Raw genomic sequence first — 19,750 nt, 5'->3', positions numbered from 1 at the left:
GTTCCAAGTGTATTTTAGAGGTGCAACATTTGTTCATTTATGTAGAAGAGCCATTAACACATCCAGGCATTTTGGAGATCTGTTTATCAATACCAAACTAGCACAAGAGTTTCTAGCACTCTGTAATACTACAGCTATTTGAAGAGCATCAGCATCCTCTAGCTACACAGTATAGCAAAGACAACAGGCACAGAAACATTTCCATGGTTGTTCATATACAAGCAAAAAAGGATATGTAGGACCTTCTGACGGAGCAGCTGCTCAGACTGGGCACGGGAGATATTACCAGCATACCAACTGCAAAGAGAAATATTGGGCTTATTATTCACGGGCTGATTTCTGAATAAGGCACAAGAGACACATGAAAAATGCCAGACATGGTAAGTATTTTCAAAACTGCTTTTAAAAGCCAGAGAGTAGACTTGGGACTTGTCCTGCATGTGTGATTTTAGGCCATGAGATAAAAGGGAAACCACTAGTTCCCATCTGCTTCCTTTCATCCATGAAGTGGGTCTCCTCCTGAAATATCTGGGCCCACTCTGTGGCTGACTTTTTACAGTAAATCCTTAGAGGAGGATCCTGGTGCTCTAATGCTCTGCCAGGAGCTCTACCAGAAGTAGTTTGCTCTGTCTCCTGCAGACCATGACACAGCTGTCTCCCTAAAAGCTGGGAGGTGCATAATTCTCCTTTAACCTTCAACTTTCTGGTTGTCATAATATTTAAGTAAACTGAAAGATCCCAAATGGAGGAAACAAGTCAAACATGCCATGTCAGATTAGTTCAGGGAGCTCCAATGAAGCCTTTTTAATAGCAGTTCAATTTTATGAAGCATCCCTTTATTAGCATACTAGACTGATTTGTCTAAATGCCTTTTTTTGTCTGAAAACAAATACATTCATGCCTTTGGAAGTCTGTGGGCAGTGATGCTGATGACAATATCTATAATAATTATCATTATTATGACAGCCATACATAGGATACCATTGCTCTAGGTATAGTGGACATGTAAAGTGGAAAGACAATCTCTGCCCAAAGAATCTTTTGGTTCTCATGAAGACATATTCTATATACTCACTCATGCTCAGCAATACTCTGCTCTTCTGCCAATGTCTGTTCACTGACACTGGAGTTTTCCCTGCAAAGACAAAACAACATGCTGAAATTGTGAAAAACTAGTTATGAAAAATACCTTCCTTCGGTTAAAAGTCATACTACATATATTTTTTGAGTAGTTATGCCATGGTCTAAGGTGAATATTTCAAAAATTTAAGACATATTTAGTTGTCTGGATTTTTTTATGACTTGGTAAACACTTATACAGCCTTTTCCCTCCACTGTGCAGTGTGTTGGAAAGCCAAATATTCTTTGTGCATGCTGTAACAGGCAATGAAACTACATATCCCTTTAGTGACCTTATGAAGAGATTGCATCTACCTTTTCAAAACTGACATGGAAGATTTCCAAAACTGCACAATCCTAGACTTCCCAAATAAATGTTCTTAGCATGACAGACAACAGAAGGAGTTCATGTGGCAGAGAAAGAGGCCTCTAAAATAACTTCTTGTGCAGAAATAATAATGATTCTTATTTATGCTGTCTTTTACAGGATACTGTAAGAGTAGGGTTTTTTTTTAAGGAAACCTCTGAATCTTGTCCAGTATGGTTTACTATGAGACAATCTGCTATGTTTCTGTCAGATTTTCATTCAAATACTTAGGAACACATTTAATGCTTACAATGTTGTGCCATCTTACTAAAAAGGAAAAGTGGGTCTGATGTATCACTTCAACAGACGTGGATTCCCTTTACCCTGTACAGGACTGCTCACATCATACATACAAAGGCACAAGAGTGCTAGCAAGGCTAATGTAATGCTGGAATAAGAGTACAAAGATTGAAATCCCAGTGTCATTGAAGTCAGTGGCAAAACCGTATTGATTTAAATGAAACCAGGATTTTCAGCTGATGTTTTTTGCATTAATGTATGAGTCCAGAAGACAAATTGTATCTGATTCCATACCTTTCAGGAAACTTTACGTTTAGTACTCAGAGAGTTATTTAAAAAGAAAAATATTCCAGAAATATTGCCTAATCTTTACTAGAGTGGTGAGGAAAACATTTAAGCAGTGGATGGCTGCATATTGATTCACCTTGGCTCATCATCATTCAGAGATAACTTTCTCAAGTAAGTGCTCGGTATGAAACCTTCATTCCTGCAAAATAAACTGTTCACAGTTTAGCTATTGTACATGACTGTATCTTAAATTTGGTCACTTAAAATACGAAAAGGGATTAATCAGAGTGTCACTTTTTAGAATGCCACTAACAGAAATGCTCATGGTTAAAACATTTCTGCTTTTACTTACCATGTAGAAAAATACAGGAGTAATTTGTTTTAGAAAATTACATTTCAATGAAGTACTCTTTTCGCTAGTCATTGAAATGGCTTCTTCCTCAGGGATTGGCTTCATCATATGGAAGATTGGAGTAGATGTTCAACAATTTCATTACATGCCATCTCCGTTGCTGTGATGAAGGACGCCAGTGACTAATGGGTGCCAGCAGAGCATCCAAGGTCGAACGCAGAAAGTCAATAGGTAGGCTCAGCACTCTTCCCGACACAATGCCAGATGCAACTGAGAAGCTAAGCTAAGTGAATATGGACAGCTGAGCTGCCACTTAAAGCAGCTGGCAGCATGGCATGGATGGACCTAAGTTATGGGGGCCAAGAGGCATCTGTAGTTGTAAGGGGGTGGGCTGTATGCTGTGCCCATCAGAAAAATAAATAGGGGGAATAAATTGTATATTTGAATATGGATGGACACAGAAAAGAAGAGTTTCTTTAACACAGATCTCAGTAGAGCGAGAAGAAAACTAGGAGTGCATGCAAACAGGTGAAACAGGTAACTCCTGATGTTTATTCCTACTACATTCAAGAAAACAAGATCTTCAATTTTTTCAAGCAGAATTTAAAGGTTTTGTTATGATGTATGTGTGACTTGTCCTTACAGCATCAATACTGCAAAAGTCTCAGTTTCTCAAGCCAAAGAAAAAACTGTAAATGTTCCCCCTTTCTCTTGATATCTCTCTGCTCCTTCATTCATCTTAGAGCCCTCTACTGAGGTTGTATAAGCAGAGCTGCCTGTATCATGTGTTTTTACATAGCCATAAACAGTCCAGTGAAGGCATTTAAGAGCATATCTCAGCTTACTAATTTATTATTGTCTTTGAGTTGCCAGGGTTGTGTGCTGCTTTCTTCATCCAGAACCGTATGCCAATCCTGTGAGTTATAAAGTGCAGACACTTTACCTTAAGTCAAGGTTGTTTTATTTGTTGGTTTTCTTGCAGTTGTAAACTTAATCAGTGAATTATGAGTGCATCAAGTAATTTCATTCTGTTCCAAACCAGTCTGGGCATCCCCTAGCTCAAAAATTCTTCCCTTCCACATTTCTATCAAGTACATAAAATCAAATTCAGCGAGTATCCATCATGAGACAGACAAGAAATCTTATCTCTTCCAGGCAGCTCCTGTTTGTTGCACTGCCTTTGTCTCCAGCGTACTCCTAAAGCTGTTTCTCATTTAATAACTTGGGAAGAGACGCTCTTTTCTGCCCTAGCTGCATATTAATGAAAAATATCTTATTTTAAGTTGCTGAAGTGAAGCTCAAAAAGAATAATTAAACCCTGTGCAGGATGGGAGTGCCCTGTCTTTGTGGAGAAGTATTGCTAAAGCTGGGGAGAGACTGAAGTGATAAGTGATTCGTGCCTCAGTGGTTCTCACTGGTCTCCCATGCTGTCACTGCAATAGTAATGGTGTTCATCTAAAGATGGTTTGTGCATACAAGAGAGGCAACATTTCTGAGGAGAGATATTATCTTTTTATTCACTTAAACTAAATAGTTGGAAAAAAATGGATAGCTTCTGTGTACACAAGCCCTTCTTCAGGCACATATCAAAATTATGGCCACTGGATGCTATCTTAGCTAGTATACTAGGCAGTGACTGTTGTAAATCTTACTCAACCTGGCAGCCAAGGATGGTAATGAAAATGGAGTTGTACAGAAGACAATGAAACTTCTAGAGCAATGTTTAAAAGCGACTAAGGTAATTCTAACATAGATCCTGAAAGGTACCAGGACTGCCTGCAGTGTTGTCTATGAAGATGAGATATGTGGAAGACCGTGGTCATGGAACAAAAGTATTCTGCAGGGCATACTTACCCTTCCAAATCCCTTACTTTCCACCAGTCAGAATCTTCCTCTTGCAATACATAGTATTTATTGCTTCTGACAAGCCGGATAGCTGAATTTCCTTCGGGTTCATAGTTGCATTGGGCCACAGCCGTATTCAGGACTGACTTTTCTGGTGATAGCACCTGAGGCAGGCTTCTATGCTTCCGCTTTTGAAGACAGAGGAAATAAAATGATAAGGAGATGCAGCACAGGTGTCGTGGTTTAACCTCAGCCAGCAACTAAGCACCATGCAGCCGCTCACTCCCTCCTCCCTCCCCCCATCCCGGTGGGATGGGGAGGAGAATCAAAAACAACTAAAACTCATAGGTTGAGATAAGAACAGTTGAATAATTGAAATAAAAAATAAAATATAATAACAATTATTGTAATGAAAAAGAAGATAACAAAAAGAGAGTGAAATATAACCCAAGAAAGACAAGTGATGGACAATGCAATTGCTCATCACCTGCTGACCAATGCTCAGCCAGTCCCTGAGCAGCAATCCCCCCTTCCCGGCCAACTCCCCCCAGTTTATATACTGGGCATGATGTCATATAGTATGGAATGTTCCTTTGGCCAGTTTGGGTCAGCTGTCCTGGCTGTGTCCCCTCCCAGCTTCTTGTGCCCCTCCAGCCTTCTTGCTGGCTGAGCATGAGAAGCTGAAAAATCCTTCACTTAGTATAAACACTACTTAGCAACAACTAAAACCATCAGTGTGTTATCAACATTATTCTCATACTAAATCCAAAGCACAACATTATACCAGCTACTAGGAAGAAAATTAACTCTATCCCAGCCGAAACCAAGACAACAGGTTACAGTAAGAAATAACACGACATGTACATCATCACTTATATCTTCAACATGTATAATGATATGAGGCAAATTGATCAAAGCTAAGAAGATGGGCACAGACAAGCAGCTTTTTCCTCATCCATTTAGAAGCACAGCCCAGATACTGTTGTCCACATTGGTGAGACAGGTGAGAACAGAACCAAGTTCCGTGATAACGACACTAGAAGCAATTAACTCTGAGTGGAGGCTGACACTGCTGTAATAGGAAGCTCTCATTACCAGAATTACGTGACAGACTTGACTTGTATCAAAAGCCTGCCACCTATCTAGCTGATACTACTTAATGAACTGTTGCAATTCATGTGCTTTGGACACCACATGACCAAATTGTGCTTTACTATAACTAAGTGTGATGATGTCCTGTTGTACCAAAAGACTCCATCACAGTATTATAAAATAACTTTCTTTTTTTGAATGGCTTTTGATCAATAGTAATGTTACCATGAAGCACAACAAGCATTAGTCAGTTGTCACTACTAATGACTGAAAGCAAAAAGCTATGCTAATTCTAAATCATTCCCTTTCTTTACCATGTTTTATTGATGTTTCTCTGCTAAGCATGTTGAATGTAAGGAATCCCACTCCTTGGTGCATAACTTTCCCTGTGCAGAGTTAAACAAGTTTAGGTATGTAACTATGGGATTCATCTTATCTAGCTTTGACCCGTGTCTTCATGTGAAATACATCATCCTACAGAAGTGTCTACCTCTCATCAGTGATTGTTGAGAAGGTCTACACAAATGACTTGGATGAGAAGCCTGGCATTAAAGTTAGGTGACATCAATCAAATCATGGAGAAAAGAGCATCTAAAATTAAGGCACTGAAATGCATTTAGAAATTGGGGAAATGTCATAACTGAGAACATCCAGACATCACAATTCTTTAAGAGCAGAGAAAACTACACTTGAAACACTGACAGCAAAGGATGAGGGAAGATAAGAAAGACTTAGGAGAAAAGGCTCCAAATGCCACCTGTTTAGTATTGAAAACCACTATAATGCAATGCCAGGGAAGAATGTCAAGTGTCCTGAAGCAGGCTGTGATTCCTTTAAATCAAGTCCAAATGACCATGGTATTGTACGTCGGCTTGTTTTCTCTTTATTGACATTTCTTTACTTAATTTAAACAAGGAGAAACCAAAGAGCCAAGTGAATGCCTGATCGAGTCCACTGAGCCAGAAGACACACATGATCCCTCCCTGCAAACACACAAAGTCTCAATCTGATCTCACTAAGCTCTAGTGGAGATACTAATTCTTTAAAGAGGTATTGCTCACAGCAGAGTCCTCTTCATTTGACTAGAATTAGGTCTGTTACTCATCAAGTACCACTACTTGAACCCAATAAGGGTGGTTCCTGTTGGTCATATCTGACTTTAGTGGAAAGGAGCTTATAGCTTGAGGGCCTGTGTTAGGCAGGATTCAAGTCTTAGACTGACCATTTGCTTTGTGGAATAATGACACAACTAGAGCTGCTTGCAGTTGTCAGAAAGATGGAGAAAATTATGATACAGAAATTAAATTGTTTTCTCTTTAAAGCATCTAGTGATGTTAGAGCAAGCTGACATTCAAGAAATGTGTTTATGAGCTGATGTGCACCTCTGACATTTGGACTTGGTAATTTTTGGAGATTAAATTGTTCTTTCTTAATTTCCTGTGTTTTACTTGTGGAATGATCAGAGTGTCATCCTCTGATGGAGCTTTCATCTTTTTGTGTGAACAGAAGAAATTGCAAAGCATTGGCCAAAGTAAATGGTATAAAGAATTATTATCACAGAAATGAGTTTTGCTTTGTCCAACCTGCCAGGGAAAAGAACCAGCCAAAGATGAGCACATCAGATTTGCATCCCTTTGGGTTTCACTGCTGGATGTGTATTTGTCTGTTGTAATATTCTGGATGGACTTCATATGTAACCTGGTACAGATTAATATGTCCTGACTTATGTCCATATATACAGCTTTCCATTTCCAGCACTGGCTGAAAGCCCCAGAGCATTTCCTAACAGTAACTGAGTGGATCTTATTATTTCCTTTATGCTGGCAAGGATATTATTGTGGTTTTCATATTGATAACTGTGCCACTGTCATCTAGAGAGAGCCGTAGGCGACCATCTGAGATTCAGCTGCGATGTGCATATGGGGAACAGTTACTATCTGCAGAACTGCACCCCTACCGTACAGCTGGAAGCATGTGCTGGATCACTTCAGCTTCCGTAAAACTTGTCTAATACATAATCATGAGAAGATATGTGTGTGCACTCAGTGGACTTCTATCTGATCTACTGCAGTACTGGTCTGACCTACCTGAACCATTTTCCGTTGCAAAGACAGTGGATGCCAGGCACCAGCAGAGGTGAAAGTGATTCTCAGGCAGGAAGCTCCTGCTTCCTGCTGCTGTCAAAGCACAGGGGAAGTGCCCACTGGTTCCCATGAAGGGACCTTTGTGCCCACTATTCTTCGTAATGGCATCACTCTTTAGGAACCAGCTCCTCTGTGGGAGACTGGAGGTATCGTGCTGAACCGATGAAAGGGACAGAGGCATCAAAGGTGCAGGATATAAGCACGCTAAAGTAATGCCTCATGCAAAATGTAATGCCTCTGGTCAGTTTTGCCTACATGCAAAAGTAATGCCCCTGGTCAGTTGGGAAGAAAGCAAGGGAGCAAGACTTGCAGAGGCTGGAGAGGTGAGGCACATGAACTGAGAGGTAGGCGGAAGGAAGGCTGGGGGTATGGTTGTACCTCTGGTGATCAAACTGAGTAGATGAACAGGCAAAGTAAAAATGTGCTGAGAGCTTACAGAAGTAGCTCTGTGACTAAATATAGACTGTTCCTCACTATGAGAAGTCAGTATTAGCCTTCTTAACCTGATTATATCATATGGCTTGGGAAAATGAAGTCAAGTTGTTCTAACCAGATGTGGTAGTTATTATATCTGCATTTACTGAACCTGTTTTAGAAGTACCCATCTGAAAACTGTCATGTCTCTGCTTTTTAAATTTCCCTTTCAAAATATCTTCTCTGAATTCAAGCAGATAATAAAAATAAATCATAAAGGCCTAGCAGAAGCCAGCATGTTCAGCAGCAGATTTGCATGACTGATGATCTCTCCAGATAGACAAAGCATCTCCTGATGGAAGCCAGGCAAAACAGACCACGGTATTCAAAACAGGTTACACTGCTGCGTGTTCACAATGCTATTACTTTCAAATCTCATTATCAGAAAAAATGTCAAAAGCTTCTTTGTTCATAGCTTCTTTCCAAGGCTTTATTATTATTTTTCTTAAAGCTCCATTTCACAGCTCTTGTGATTTTATCTTCTCTCTCTTGATAATCTATGTGTTTCTTAAAGCCCTGGCTCTTCATGTCAACTGTACACACAAAAATTCCAGGTTCTTTTCTTTTTTCTTTAAGTTACTTTCTGATTAACAGAGAGAAACTAGGAAATAGACCCAGACTGTATTCTAAAGATACAGAACAGAAGACAAATTAAAATAAATCGGGAAATACAGATTTAAAAATCCCATGATTTGAAAACCAATCTGGTTTAATTTGGAGGAGGCTGTGTAACGATGTGTGAATACACAGTCAGACCATACTGTTAGTCCTTTTTTTAAGAGATGAAAACATCGTAACTTAAGCCACTTTGGTCTCTTCTATTCTCTTGTCATTGTTACCTCCTTCACACCTACAAACCTTAATAATTAAGCTGGGCAGTAAAACTAAGGTCAAAGATACCACTATTGCCCTTGTATTTGTACAAGAGGAGGTAGATGAGGAAATAAGCATAGAAGCAGATCTTCCAGTTTACTTTTATTCTTAACCCTGCCAACTGTTGACCTTCTTCATCAAGCAACTGCTGTGCTAGAGGACTCAGGCTGAATTGAGCACGAGTAGTCCTTTCTGGCATCCTGGTGTCCTGCTTGTCTCTTTGGGTCTGTGAAAGCCTGCCTTTCTCAGATGGACAGTAAGGGCCAGTGGGTGCTGGTGGGACACCACACTCCTGGATTTCTGTCTGATATAAAGTTAAGATATAGACAAGAGCACATAAAGAGCTCAGATGCACTTCCCAATTCATTAACTTAGAGGCTGCCTCTGTAAAGTTGGGCTAAACAGACGTTCCTAAACAGGCATCTGTACTCCTGACCCAACCCCAGAGGAGCACAACTTGGGAGTTGCCTGAGATAAATGCAGTTCATCCACCATTTCTCACCCATGCAAAGCAGGTATATTTGTTCACATCTTCAGTTACAATGTTTTCTCCATGTACTATGAGCACCGTTTTCACTGGGGAGGGTGGTGGAGGGGAGTTTTTGGCATCTCTAGGAATGGGGACCTCCTGCACACTAGAGAGCTAATTTTGATGGCATTCCCTGATCCCACTGGAAATAAGTGTATAAAGTAAAAGACATCCCTACAAGAGCTGTAGCCAGTACTGCCACCAGCATGTTAAAGTGAACTGAACGTGGCTGTGACTTTCCGTTTGCCACATGGAGGAGGGAGGTGAGTCCTTCACTCTGACATGCTGGTGGATACAAGGATGCTGAATCTGCACTGCAGATTAGAGGTCTACACCAGCTTCCAGTGAGTGGCTGTTTGCAATTCTCCATCCCATCCCACAGCCCTCACTACCACCTGGATGCTGGGTCTCTCCCTGTAGCCAGATACTCAAATGTTTTCACCTACCAGCGTTTGAGGGACTGGAGGTAGTGGTTTCACAGACCCAGTTGTACAACACAGAGTCACATCTAGAAGAGAGGGAGAATTAAAGAAAAAAACATGAATTTAAGTAAGGCTTTATCTCTTGAGGCTTTATCACTTGCAGATCTATACAGTGGCAGCAACAGTATCATGACAGCTGACATTTCACCTCCTGAGGTATCGACATGGTTTAGCTCTGTATTTTCCAACCTTCTTGTAATTCAAGCACCATCTCAATATCTTTAGAACCTCCATCAACCATTATTTTCATTTATGCCAAAATACAAATTCAAGGAAATTTGTGGTTGTGTTTAATTCTGTGGTTTTCCGAGTTCTGTTAGCTTATTTAGAATCATAGGATCATTTAGGTTGGAAAAGACCTTTAAGATCATCAAGTCCAACTGTTAACCTAGCACTGCCAAGTCCGCCACTAAACCATGTCCCTAAGCATCACGTCTACATGTCTTTTAAATACCTCCAGGGATGGTGACTCAACCACTTCCCTGGGCAGCCTGTTCCAATGCTTGATAACCCTTTCAGTGAAGAAATTTTTCCTAATATCCAATCTAAACCTCCCCTGGTGCAACTTGAGGACATTTCCTCTTGTCCTATCGCTTGTTACTTGGGAAAAGAGACCGACACCCGCCTCGCTACAACCTCCTTTCAGGTAGTTGTAGAGAGTGATAAAGTCTCCCCTGAGCCTCCTTTTCTCCAGGTTAAACAACCCCAGTTCCCTCAGCTGCTCCTCATAAGACTTGTGCTCTAGACCCTTCACCAGCTTTGTTGCCCTTCTTTGGACACGTTCCAGCACCTCAATGTCTTTCTTGTAGTGAGGGGCCCAAAACTGAACACAGTATTCGAGGTGTGGCCTCACCAGTGCCGAGTACAGGGGGACGATCCCTTCCCTAGTCCTGCTGGCCACACTATTTCTGATACAAGCCAGGATGCTGTTGGCCTTCTTGGCCACCTGGGCACACTGCGACTCATATTCAGCTGGCTGTTGACCAACACCCCCAGGTCCTTTTCCGCCAGGCAGCTTTCCAGCCACTCTTCCCCAAGTCTGTAGCGTTGCATGGGGTTGTTGTGACCCAAGTGCAGGACCTGGCACTTAGCTTGTTGGACCTCATGCAGTTGGCCTCGGTCCATTGATCCAGCCTGTCCAGATCCCTCTGTAGAGCCTTCCTACCCTCAAGCAGATCAACACCCCCACCCAACTTGGTGTCGTCTGCAAACTTCCTGAGGGTGCACTTGATCCCCTCGTCCAGATTGTTGATAAAGATATTAAACAGAACTGGCCCCAGTACTGAGACCTGGGGAACACCACTTGTGACCAGCCGCCAACTGGATTTAACTCCATTCACCACCACTCTTTAGGCCTGGCCATCCAGACAGTTTTTTACCCAGTGAAGAGTACACCCATCCAGGCCACAAGCAGCCAGTTTCTCCAGGAGAATGCTGTGGGAAACAGTGTCAAAGGCTTTACTAAAGTCTGGGTAGACAACATCCACAGTCCTTCCCTCATGCACTAAGCGGGTCACCTTGTCACAGAAGGAGATCAGGTTAAAGCAGGACCTGCCTTTCATAAACCCATGCTGACTGGGCCTGATCACCTGGTTGTCCTGGAGGTACCATGAGATGGCACTCAAGATGATCTGCTCCATAACCTTCCCTGGCACTGAGGTCGGACTGACAGGCCTGTAGTTCCCTGGATCCTTCTTCTGACCCTTCCTGTAGATGGGCATCACATTTGCTAACCTCCAGTCAACTGGGACCTCCCTGGTTATCCAGGACTGCTGATAAATGATGGAAAGTGGCTTGGTGAGCACTTCTGCCAGCTCCCTCAGTACCCTCGGGTGGATCCCATCCAGCCCCATAGACTTGTGTGTGTCTAAGTGGTGTAGCTGGTCGCTAACCATTTCGTCTTGGATTATGGGGGCTTCTTTCTGCTTCCCATCCCTGTCTTCCAGCTCAGGGGGCTGGGTACCTGGAGAACAACTGGTCTTACTATTAAAGACTGAGGCAAAGAAGGCATTAAGTACCTCAGCCTTTTCCTCAGCCTTTGTCACTATGCTTCCCCCCTCATCCAATAAAGGATGCAGAGTCTCCTTAGCCCTCCTGTTGTTGCTAATGTATTTATAGAAACATTTTTTATTGTCTTTTATGCAGTAGCCAGATCCAGTTCTAGTTGGGCTTTGGCCCTTCTAATTTTCTCCCTGCATAACCTCATGACATCCTTGTAGTCCTCCTGAGTGGCCTGCCCCTTCTTCCAAAGGTCATAAACTCTCCTTTTTTTCCTGAGTTCCAGCCAAAGCTCTCTGTTCAGCCAGGCCAGTCTCATTCCCTGCTGGCTCGTCTTCTGGCACATGGTTATGGCCTGCTCCTGCTCCTTCAAGGTTTCCTTCTTGAAGAATGTCCAGCCTTCCTGGACTCCTTTGCCCTTCAGACTGCCTCCCAAGGGACTCTGTCAACCAGGCCCCTAAACAGGCCAAAGTCTGCCCTCCGGAAGTCCAAGGTAGCAGTTCTGCTGACCCCCTTCCTTACTTCTCCGACAATCGAAAACTTTATCATTTCATGATCAATTTGATTGCATACAGAGGGAAACACCTGTATGCTTTATTTTTATTCTGTTTTTTTGAAATTGTTTCATTGACACTTTTAGTCTATGAAGCAGTGATTAAGAAATACTGCTTTCAGTTACCCAGTGGTTACAAGACTAAGGCTGTCTGGAGTCATCCCTACACAGACAGTCTCCCTGTGCTCCACGCATCTCTGTTAGCAACCTCAGGAACTTATTTAGGAACAAATTTAGAGTAGATACAGCACATTATCCTGCATGCATTATTATCTTAGACATAAACAAAGTGTTCAATATACAAAAATTCTCTTCTTAATTCTTCTCTTGGCTAAGTCATCCATGACTGGTAATGAGGTATTTCCTTGTCCTTGCAGCTGACCGGGGGTTTCATGGCCTTATTTGCTTTTGTAACAAGTGTTTTGAACCTAGATGAAGCTATTCAAATTACTGTTACAAATCAGCTGACAACTCTTTATATTATTTAGTGTTCCATAATGATGAAACCTGTAGTAATAGTAGATAAGCCTATATCATTAATTTCAATTTTCAAAGGCAAATGTGTGTTACAGGCAGCCTCACAGATCTAAATCAGGTTCCTAACTGCTCACACCTACATTTTTGGATTTAACTTTTAATTTTGGGTTCATACTTTTTTGATTGTGACTGTAAATGCTTAAGACCAAGGTTCAATCATCATTGAAATCAGTGGATCTACCAGTGCTCTACAATTCCAGATAATCAAGCTTTAAAAGGCTGAAGCCCAAATACTCATAAACTGCTGTTCCCTCTCCCAAACATGGCCTTTCACTGTTAAGCATGTACACAGGCATGAGGGAATTCCATTCTGAAAATGTGACACCTTGGAGGGTACCGCTTTACAAATTTTCCTCTCTCAGTCTTTACAGATAACAACTAAAACCCCTAAATAACTGTGACTAAACTCTACAAAAAATACTTCAGAAAAGCATGTTAAAATAAAAAAAATGCTGCAAATTAAATCACACTGTTTAGAAAAAAATCATATAATTATATATTAATATAAGAGTCTCACTTGTATTTAATTATGAAACTGTATTGTTTTACACTCCTCCATACCCACTCTTGTGCTGAACTTCTATTGCTCCTACCCATCCAGCTTATGGGACCTCATCACTAGAAAGGTCTTCAGCATAGTACTACAATTTAGCTTGAGATCTTAAGAATAAGGACAAAAATAATTCCACCCGGTTTATTCTGTAGGTAAAAATGTCACTAACTTTTTGAGCAAACACAGCAGATATAATTTAGTGTATTATCTCCCCCAGTTATACTATAAGCTACAACGTATAGCAGCTATGATGTTAAAAGGAGCTTAGCACATACATGAAAAGGTGTAAGTAGATTAGCTTTTATATTGATTACACTGCCTTAAATGTCCATGTGATTTGGCAATATTGTGAAAAACATCAATGAGACTAATCAAACAAGTAAAAGAACACATTACATTTCTCCCAAATCGTACATCCCGGGGCTGCTTTACACGTCTGGTTGCAACAGAGAAACTTCCCGTTGATGAAGAATCCTCTATGGTACTTGTTTAGTAAATCAGAATTGTCATTAATTTCTGGAAAGCACAAAGAAACCAAAGAGAACATGACAGGCTGCAAAATAGAATGTTCCTTATGATCAATAGTCTGCTGCACCAGACCATGGGACCTCAGAATGCTTATCGACTTCTAGCTCTAGACACATATCCTGGTCATATTTTTATCTCTATATCATATTCCTCTATGCAAACTCAAGTCTGAAATCCATACCCTCCAGCTACCTGTTTCTTTGAGAAAGAAACCTGAGTGCCAAGAAGGAGATATACGGTACAATCCAACGAAACACCCAAAGCCAAAACAGGATCCAACAGCTATGATCCAAAATCGTGGATCTTATAAAGATTTCACTATCAATAATAAAAATAATTGAAAGAAAACATTTTCATATATGAAAATATGCTGAGTATTTTCCTAGAACTATCTACTGTGAGAAGATTATATTCACTGATACTCAATGTGCCATATGGCAAATCCAAACTAACATTTATCTGTTAAAATACAGTTCTTATTTAAGCACACCAAAAGGGAACACCATCACAGAAATATTTATTTTGTATCTATCTGAAGCACTGCTTTACTCTGGAAAAATAGCACCAGTAGTATCACTGTGCTAGTGATACATTAGTTCTGTAAGCTGTAATAGCAGTTTTGGTTTCAAAAGGTATCTAGAAGAAATGTAGAAGGTGTAGAGTGAGACTTTAAAAACTGGTTGTGTCAGGACAGGTTTTCAGTCGTGCTGCGGTGAGGCAGTGTAAACCCAAGATTCCTGAACATGCAAGAGAGCTGCAAAAGGATCAGGACACCCCTTCGTGACAAGTGATTTTTATACACTTTTTGAAAGGCTTGTAGGCAGTCGAATATTTGTGCTATTATTTGTCTCGTAAGCATTACAAAATACATCACTTACGCAACCTTACTCTTCACAAATTTTGTTTTAAAAAATCTTACTGAAAATCTTGGTTTCTACAAGGCTCAGTGTAGTTTGCTGAATGCTTCTGGTCCACATTCTTCATAACTTCACTAAATTAATTGATATACCCTCACTTCTGTGTATGCAAAGGGAGTCATAAACAGAGAGGTAGCTCATACACAGGCTTACAAGTAAAATTGGGTTCACAGGCCATTACAGATTGCCTATTTTTGTTCCTACAATGGCCAGCATGTGTGAGGGCTGTCCTATTCAATGTGAGGTTTTTGCCTTCACTGGAGTTACGCAGGGACACAGTTTTCTGCTTATAACTTACGCTTTGCATGACTGTGATTTTGCTTCATCAAAAACAATAGAGATTTCCTTGAAAAAAAGGAGGAAAATACAAAGGAAAAAGCACTAGCAGTATTGGTTATCAAAATGGCATTGATGCAGGTAAGCGCTATACTAGCCACATCAGGAATGTTTGTGCTCTATTAATCTGCATCAGTAAAGGCTGAACATTTGATGAAGATTAAAAAATGCCCATTAAAAAAAAAAAAAGTTTATTTTGGCTTATTTCTCACTGAAACCTTCAGCCTTTAAAATTTCTAATCCATTCTTGAAAATACCATGCATTTCAACCAGTCAGTGCTGAAGTATGAAAGAGACTAAAAACAAGTGACAAAGAATGGCACAAAATGATGAGGCAGGAGCATTTTCCTGTCCCTCCTCATGTTATTTGAATATTTTGGTACACAAAGGAATAGTATTACCTCTATGCAAAGCTGCAAGCCACCGCTCCCGGCTCTCTTCATTAGAGGCATAGACGTAGAGAAGTCCACCCTTGTACACGATCTGGAAGAGGTTGGGAAAGCCAGTATGGTGAGAGTGTACTGCCTGAAAGCGTGCTAGTATGCAGGAGGGGAAAGGAGAAGGGGATGGGAACCAAAGAAATAGGCTCTGTGGACCCACATTGAACTCCCACAACTTAGTAATATTTCTCAAAGGTCACTTACATTATTGCCATTTCATATAAATACTTCATATTTCATGTAAGTAAGTACATTTCTTATATTTCATATAAGTGTATTTCATATAAATATAAATATAAATATAAATATAAATATAAATATAAATATAAATATAAAAAAAATATGTACTGCCTTAACCAAAGTGGTTCATGTCCTAAAGCACAGTTGCAGAAACAAAGGACAGCATCGAAAATTTCTGAATATTCCCATCTTCTATGTACAAAAGACCTTATAGCCCACATGTAAACTCTTTCTTTCCACTTCAGTTTTTCCACATTCATCTTCCAGCTTCTGCCTTGTGTTACACAAGGCCAGACTGAATGCTCACTGAGGCCAGGAACCCGTATCTGACAGCGTCCAGTAACAAATACTGAGGCAGAGTATGTGCTCAGGGCAGCTGTACAGTGACCAGGGATGCCTGATCCCAAGGTGATGCATTTATACTTAATACTGTTTGAGAGGTATTTTTCTTCTGTGTATTCGTTCAGTTGCCTTTTACGCAAATAACTAATATCTACAACATCCTGCAGTAAGCAGTCCTACAGCTTAGCTACACAATATGAACAGTCAGCTTCCTTTGCTTGTTTTCGCCTATCTTCTGCTAGCTTTGTTTGATGCCTACCTAATAATTACTAACATCTGCTTTGCTTTTTGGATTGTGTTTAGTACTGGGCTGACTGTGTGTGTGTGTGTGTGTGTGTGTGTGTGTGTCTGTGCTAGGTCAGGGTTTCCTTTCCCTCGTGTATGTTGCTTTTCAGTCATCTACACTGAATTTCAAATGCCACTTTATTGCTTTTGTTTCTTAGATTGTAGAGCTCTTGTTGTTAAATGGATACTCCCACTGGTAAGTATACATGACTGATCAATTTGCTTCCTGTCTCCTTATTTAGTTAAATGGTGGAGCCCTGTGAGCTTTTCTCTTTAACATGTTATCCATCCAATCTATTAGTCATTGTCAAGTCTCTCCTTTGACCTCTCTTCAGTTTACAACATCTTTCTTTAATTATAGTCACCAGAAGTAGACACAATATTCTCCTGGTGATCAAAGTAGTGTCAAAACATGTTGAGTGCTTTTAGTCAATATGTGCCTGCTTCCATGTCCAAGGATGCCATTAGCTCCTTCAGCCACAGCATCACACTGGGAATTTATGTTCAGCTATCATGACCCTAAAGTCCTCTTTAGAGATACTGTTTCCCAGAACAGTCTCCCCCATCCTGTAACTATAGCATGCACTCTTTTCCCCACTCAACTGAACTATGCACTCCTGACATAAATACACTAATTTAACATAAATGTGTCATTCAGTACCACAAAACTGGGGGAGGGAGAAGGGAAAGGAAGACCAGAATGACACCTAGGATCAACCAGGCAGTGAAATATTAAGTATCTCTCATGAGGTTGGCCTTGGGCATGGCAATTATTGCAGGGTCATGAATTAACACACTATTCAGCAACCCTGTTATTCACTCTAGCAGCCTGCTGCGTGTGGTTGCACTGTTTGGGAGTGGCACTCCAGAAAGGGATCTGTGGCCACTTCTCACATCTGCATGTCCCACTGCCCATAAAATTGAGATTTATGGAGGCTCTAGGAGGAACCTGAGCTGGGCAACTGAAAAAGATGAAAGGCAGCAAATTCAAAGTTACGGTTTTCTCATCACATTTAATTCTTGAACATCACGTGCTTTGTGCAGCTGCATCTTCTGATACAAGGCGTAGCCTTGGATTTCCTGACTGTGGCACATTTGAATGGTAATCAGGCAGTGAGGGGTCAAATCTTGCACTTAGTATTGAGGCCAAAAAAAAAGAAGTGGAAAGAGACAGTGAGAATTAAAATAAGAATTTTTAAGTAAGTGCTTAATTCTGCCTTAAAATAAGTGATAATCACATAGTGTAGTGATCTATATATTCCAGATAATATTAAAGCAAATATCTGATAGACCTTTGAACATAAAAGAAACAAGATTTGATCTAAATTCTATCACAGTCAATTAAAAATATTTCAGCAAAGTCAAAACTTCAGTAATAGGGACTGATTTTCTATTTGCTGTAAATATCAGTAGCACTCAGCAATATCAGGTATCACCACTTAGGACAGGAACACTAAGTGTAACCTTAGGACAACCGGCATATTTCACATAAAATGTAAATGAAACAGATTTCATGGCTAACCTGAAAAGGATATTGTCTTGCAGGAGGTGTTGATTCCTCAAGAGTCACTGTCTCAACACATCGGATTTTTTCAATCTCAATTGACCCCCTTTTGCTTCCTTTTTTCTAAGAGAGAAGAAAGACAGCAGACTGTAAACTGATGTTAACACAATATGAAGTATTCTAGTTTGACTATTTTGTACAATTTTGTGTTTCAAGCTGTATAAGCCATAGCTTCAGGTTTGTTAAACTTTAAAAGAAAGGTAGCAAAAAAACCCCTTGGTGCCCTACCTGCACCTAATACATGGATCAAATTCCTTTTTAAGTCAGTTACAAGAATTACAGGACACAGCCCTACATCTGAGAAAGCATCTGCTGCAACTGCAGGAGTACAGGGCAGAAGGGGGGACTAGGAGGAAAAGAAGGAGGAATTAAGAGGAAAACACCTTAAGTGCAAACCAGAAGGCTAGCTGTGGCATTCATAATTTTGTTAAGGTAATGGAGCTTATTCTCACTGAGCTTCCCTGCAGTTTTGTAATGGGATGTAACTAACTCACAGGAGGAGTCCAAATGTGTGAAAAGGAGCAAAAACTTTAAAATAAGTTGCCTGGGACATATATTTGCATTCCCGATGGGAGATCTTCTGAGCGAAAAGCCACCCTTTTGTGATATACAGTCACTCCTTGGGAAACAAGGGTAGTTTAACCATCTGCTTTGTGCAGCTGAGGGATGAGGTTCTGAACTAATTATGCCTCATACAAGTAACTTCTGAAGCCAGTTATTTACATCAGTTACAGGAGGGAAGTCTGAACAAGGAAAACATCCCTATTCAAGACAATGTGTAAACATATGCCAATGTTAATTACTTGCTTACGTTCTCTTTGGAAGGACACAAACAGATGCTCAATGGTAAGCACAGCTGTAAGAGTTGTTCTGAATAGAGACACTCTTAAGCCTGCGGCTAAGTGTTTTCCTGAACTGAGACTAGCATTTGATACCCTAGGATTTGATTCTACTCAAAACAAAGTGCACCGGTTGTTCTAACACATAATGTCTAATCAAGTTTCACAGAAGAAAACCAGAGGAGTAAGATGACACTGGAAAATCTTAGAACAGTTTACTTAAAAAAATTATTTCTTACCCCTTTGTCATATGCATAATAAGAAAGGTTTGCTTTCGTGAGAACAAACAACCTTTTCTTGTAATTAACTGGTGATATTTTTTTCTTCTGTTGTGACTTCTTTAGAAGAAGTTCTTCTAGAATTGTTTTCTTCTCCATTTCTTCTCCCTAAAAGAACATCATAGTTACTTTTTTTACTACTATAAATAAACATAACAACACCAATTATAGAAACTGTAATAATGAATATATTGAGAGTCATTGTCCTCTATATGTTTTATAAAATTTTATAGTAATATATGGTTACAAAGCATGTGTTTAATACTGCTTAAACAAATGAGGTTGTTTAGCTTATTCACTCAGTAAAAACATTCATAGTATACAAAACTTAAGCTACAGATATATTGTAGTTCTAAACAAGGTGTCTCTCTTACTTTATCATCTGAGGATCTCTCCTTTTAAAGCCATGAACCCTTTCTGGCAAAGAGCACAGTCTGCTTTATGCACAAATGTGTTAAATCTGCAGCATAACATGGAAGTCATTACAGCAGCAAGGAGAATGACAACAAAAAAGAAAACCCTTCTCTTTACAGAC

The 19,750-nt window shown here is 40.3% G+C and overlaps 1 protein-coding gene across 1 annotated transcript in view; it reads right to left on the bottom strand.

Annotated features, from left to right (window-relative positions):
• Positions 1–19,314, bottom strand: part of BMX (BMX non-receptor tyrosine kinase) — a 31,351-nt gene extending 12,037 nt beyond the window's left edge. The window contains exons 1-8 of the mRNA XM_050890780.1: positions 19,177–19,314; positions 18,057–18,161; positions 15,629–15,710; positions 13,843–13,962; positions 9,770–9,831; positions 4,221–4,399; positions 1,076–1,135; positions 243–297 (exon numbers count right to left, since the gene is read on the bottom strand). Of these exons, the coding sequence (XP_050746737.1) occupies positions 243–297; positions 1,076–1,135; positions 4,221–4,399; positions 9,770–9,831; positions 13,843–13,962; positions 15,629–15,710; positions 18,057–18,161; positions 19,177–19,314 (801 nt within the window). The remainder of the gene's footprint in view (positions 1–242; positions 298–1,075; positions 1,136–4,220; positions 4,400–9,769; positions 9,832–13,842; positions 13,963–15,628; positions 15,711–18,056; positions 18,162–19,176) is intronic.
• Between the last annotated feature and the right edge of the window lie 436 nt (positions 19,315–19,750).

This window comes from Gymnogyps californianus, chromosome 1, assembly GCF_018139145.2.
Source record: "Gymnogyps californianus isolate 813 chromosome 1, ASM1813914v2, whole genome shotgun sequence".
Taxonomy (NCBI): domain Eukaryota; kingdom Metazoa; phylum Chordata; class Aves; order Accipitriformes; family Cathartidae; genus Gymnogyps; species Gymnogyps californianus.
This window is presented reverse-complemented; position numbering and strand designations above follow the sequence as displayed.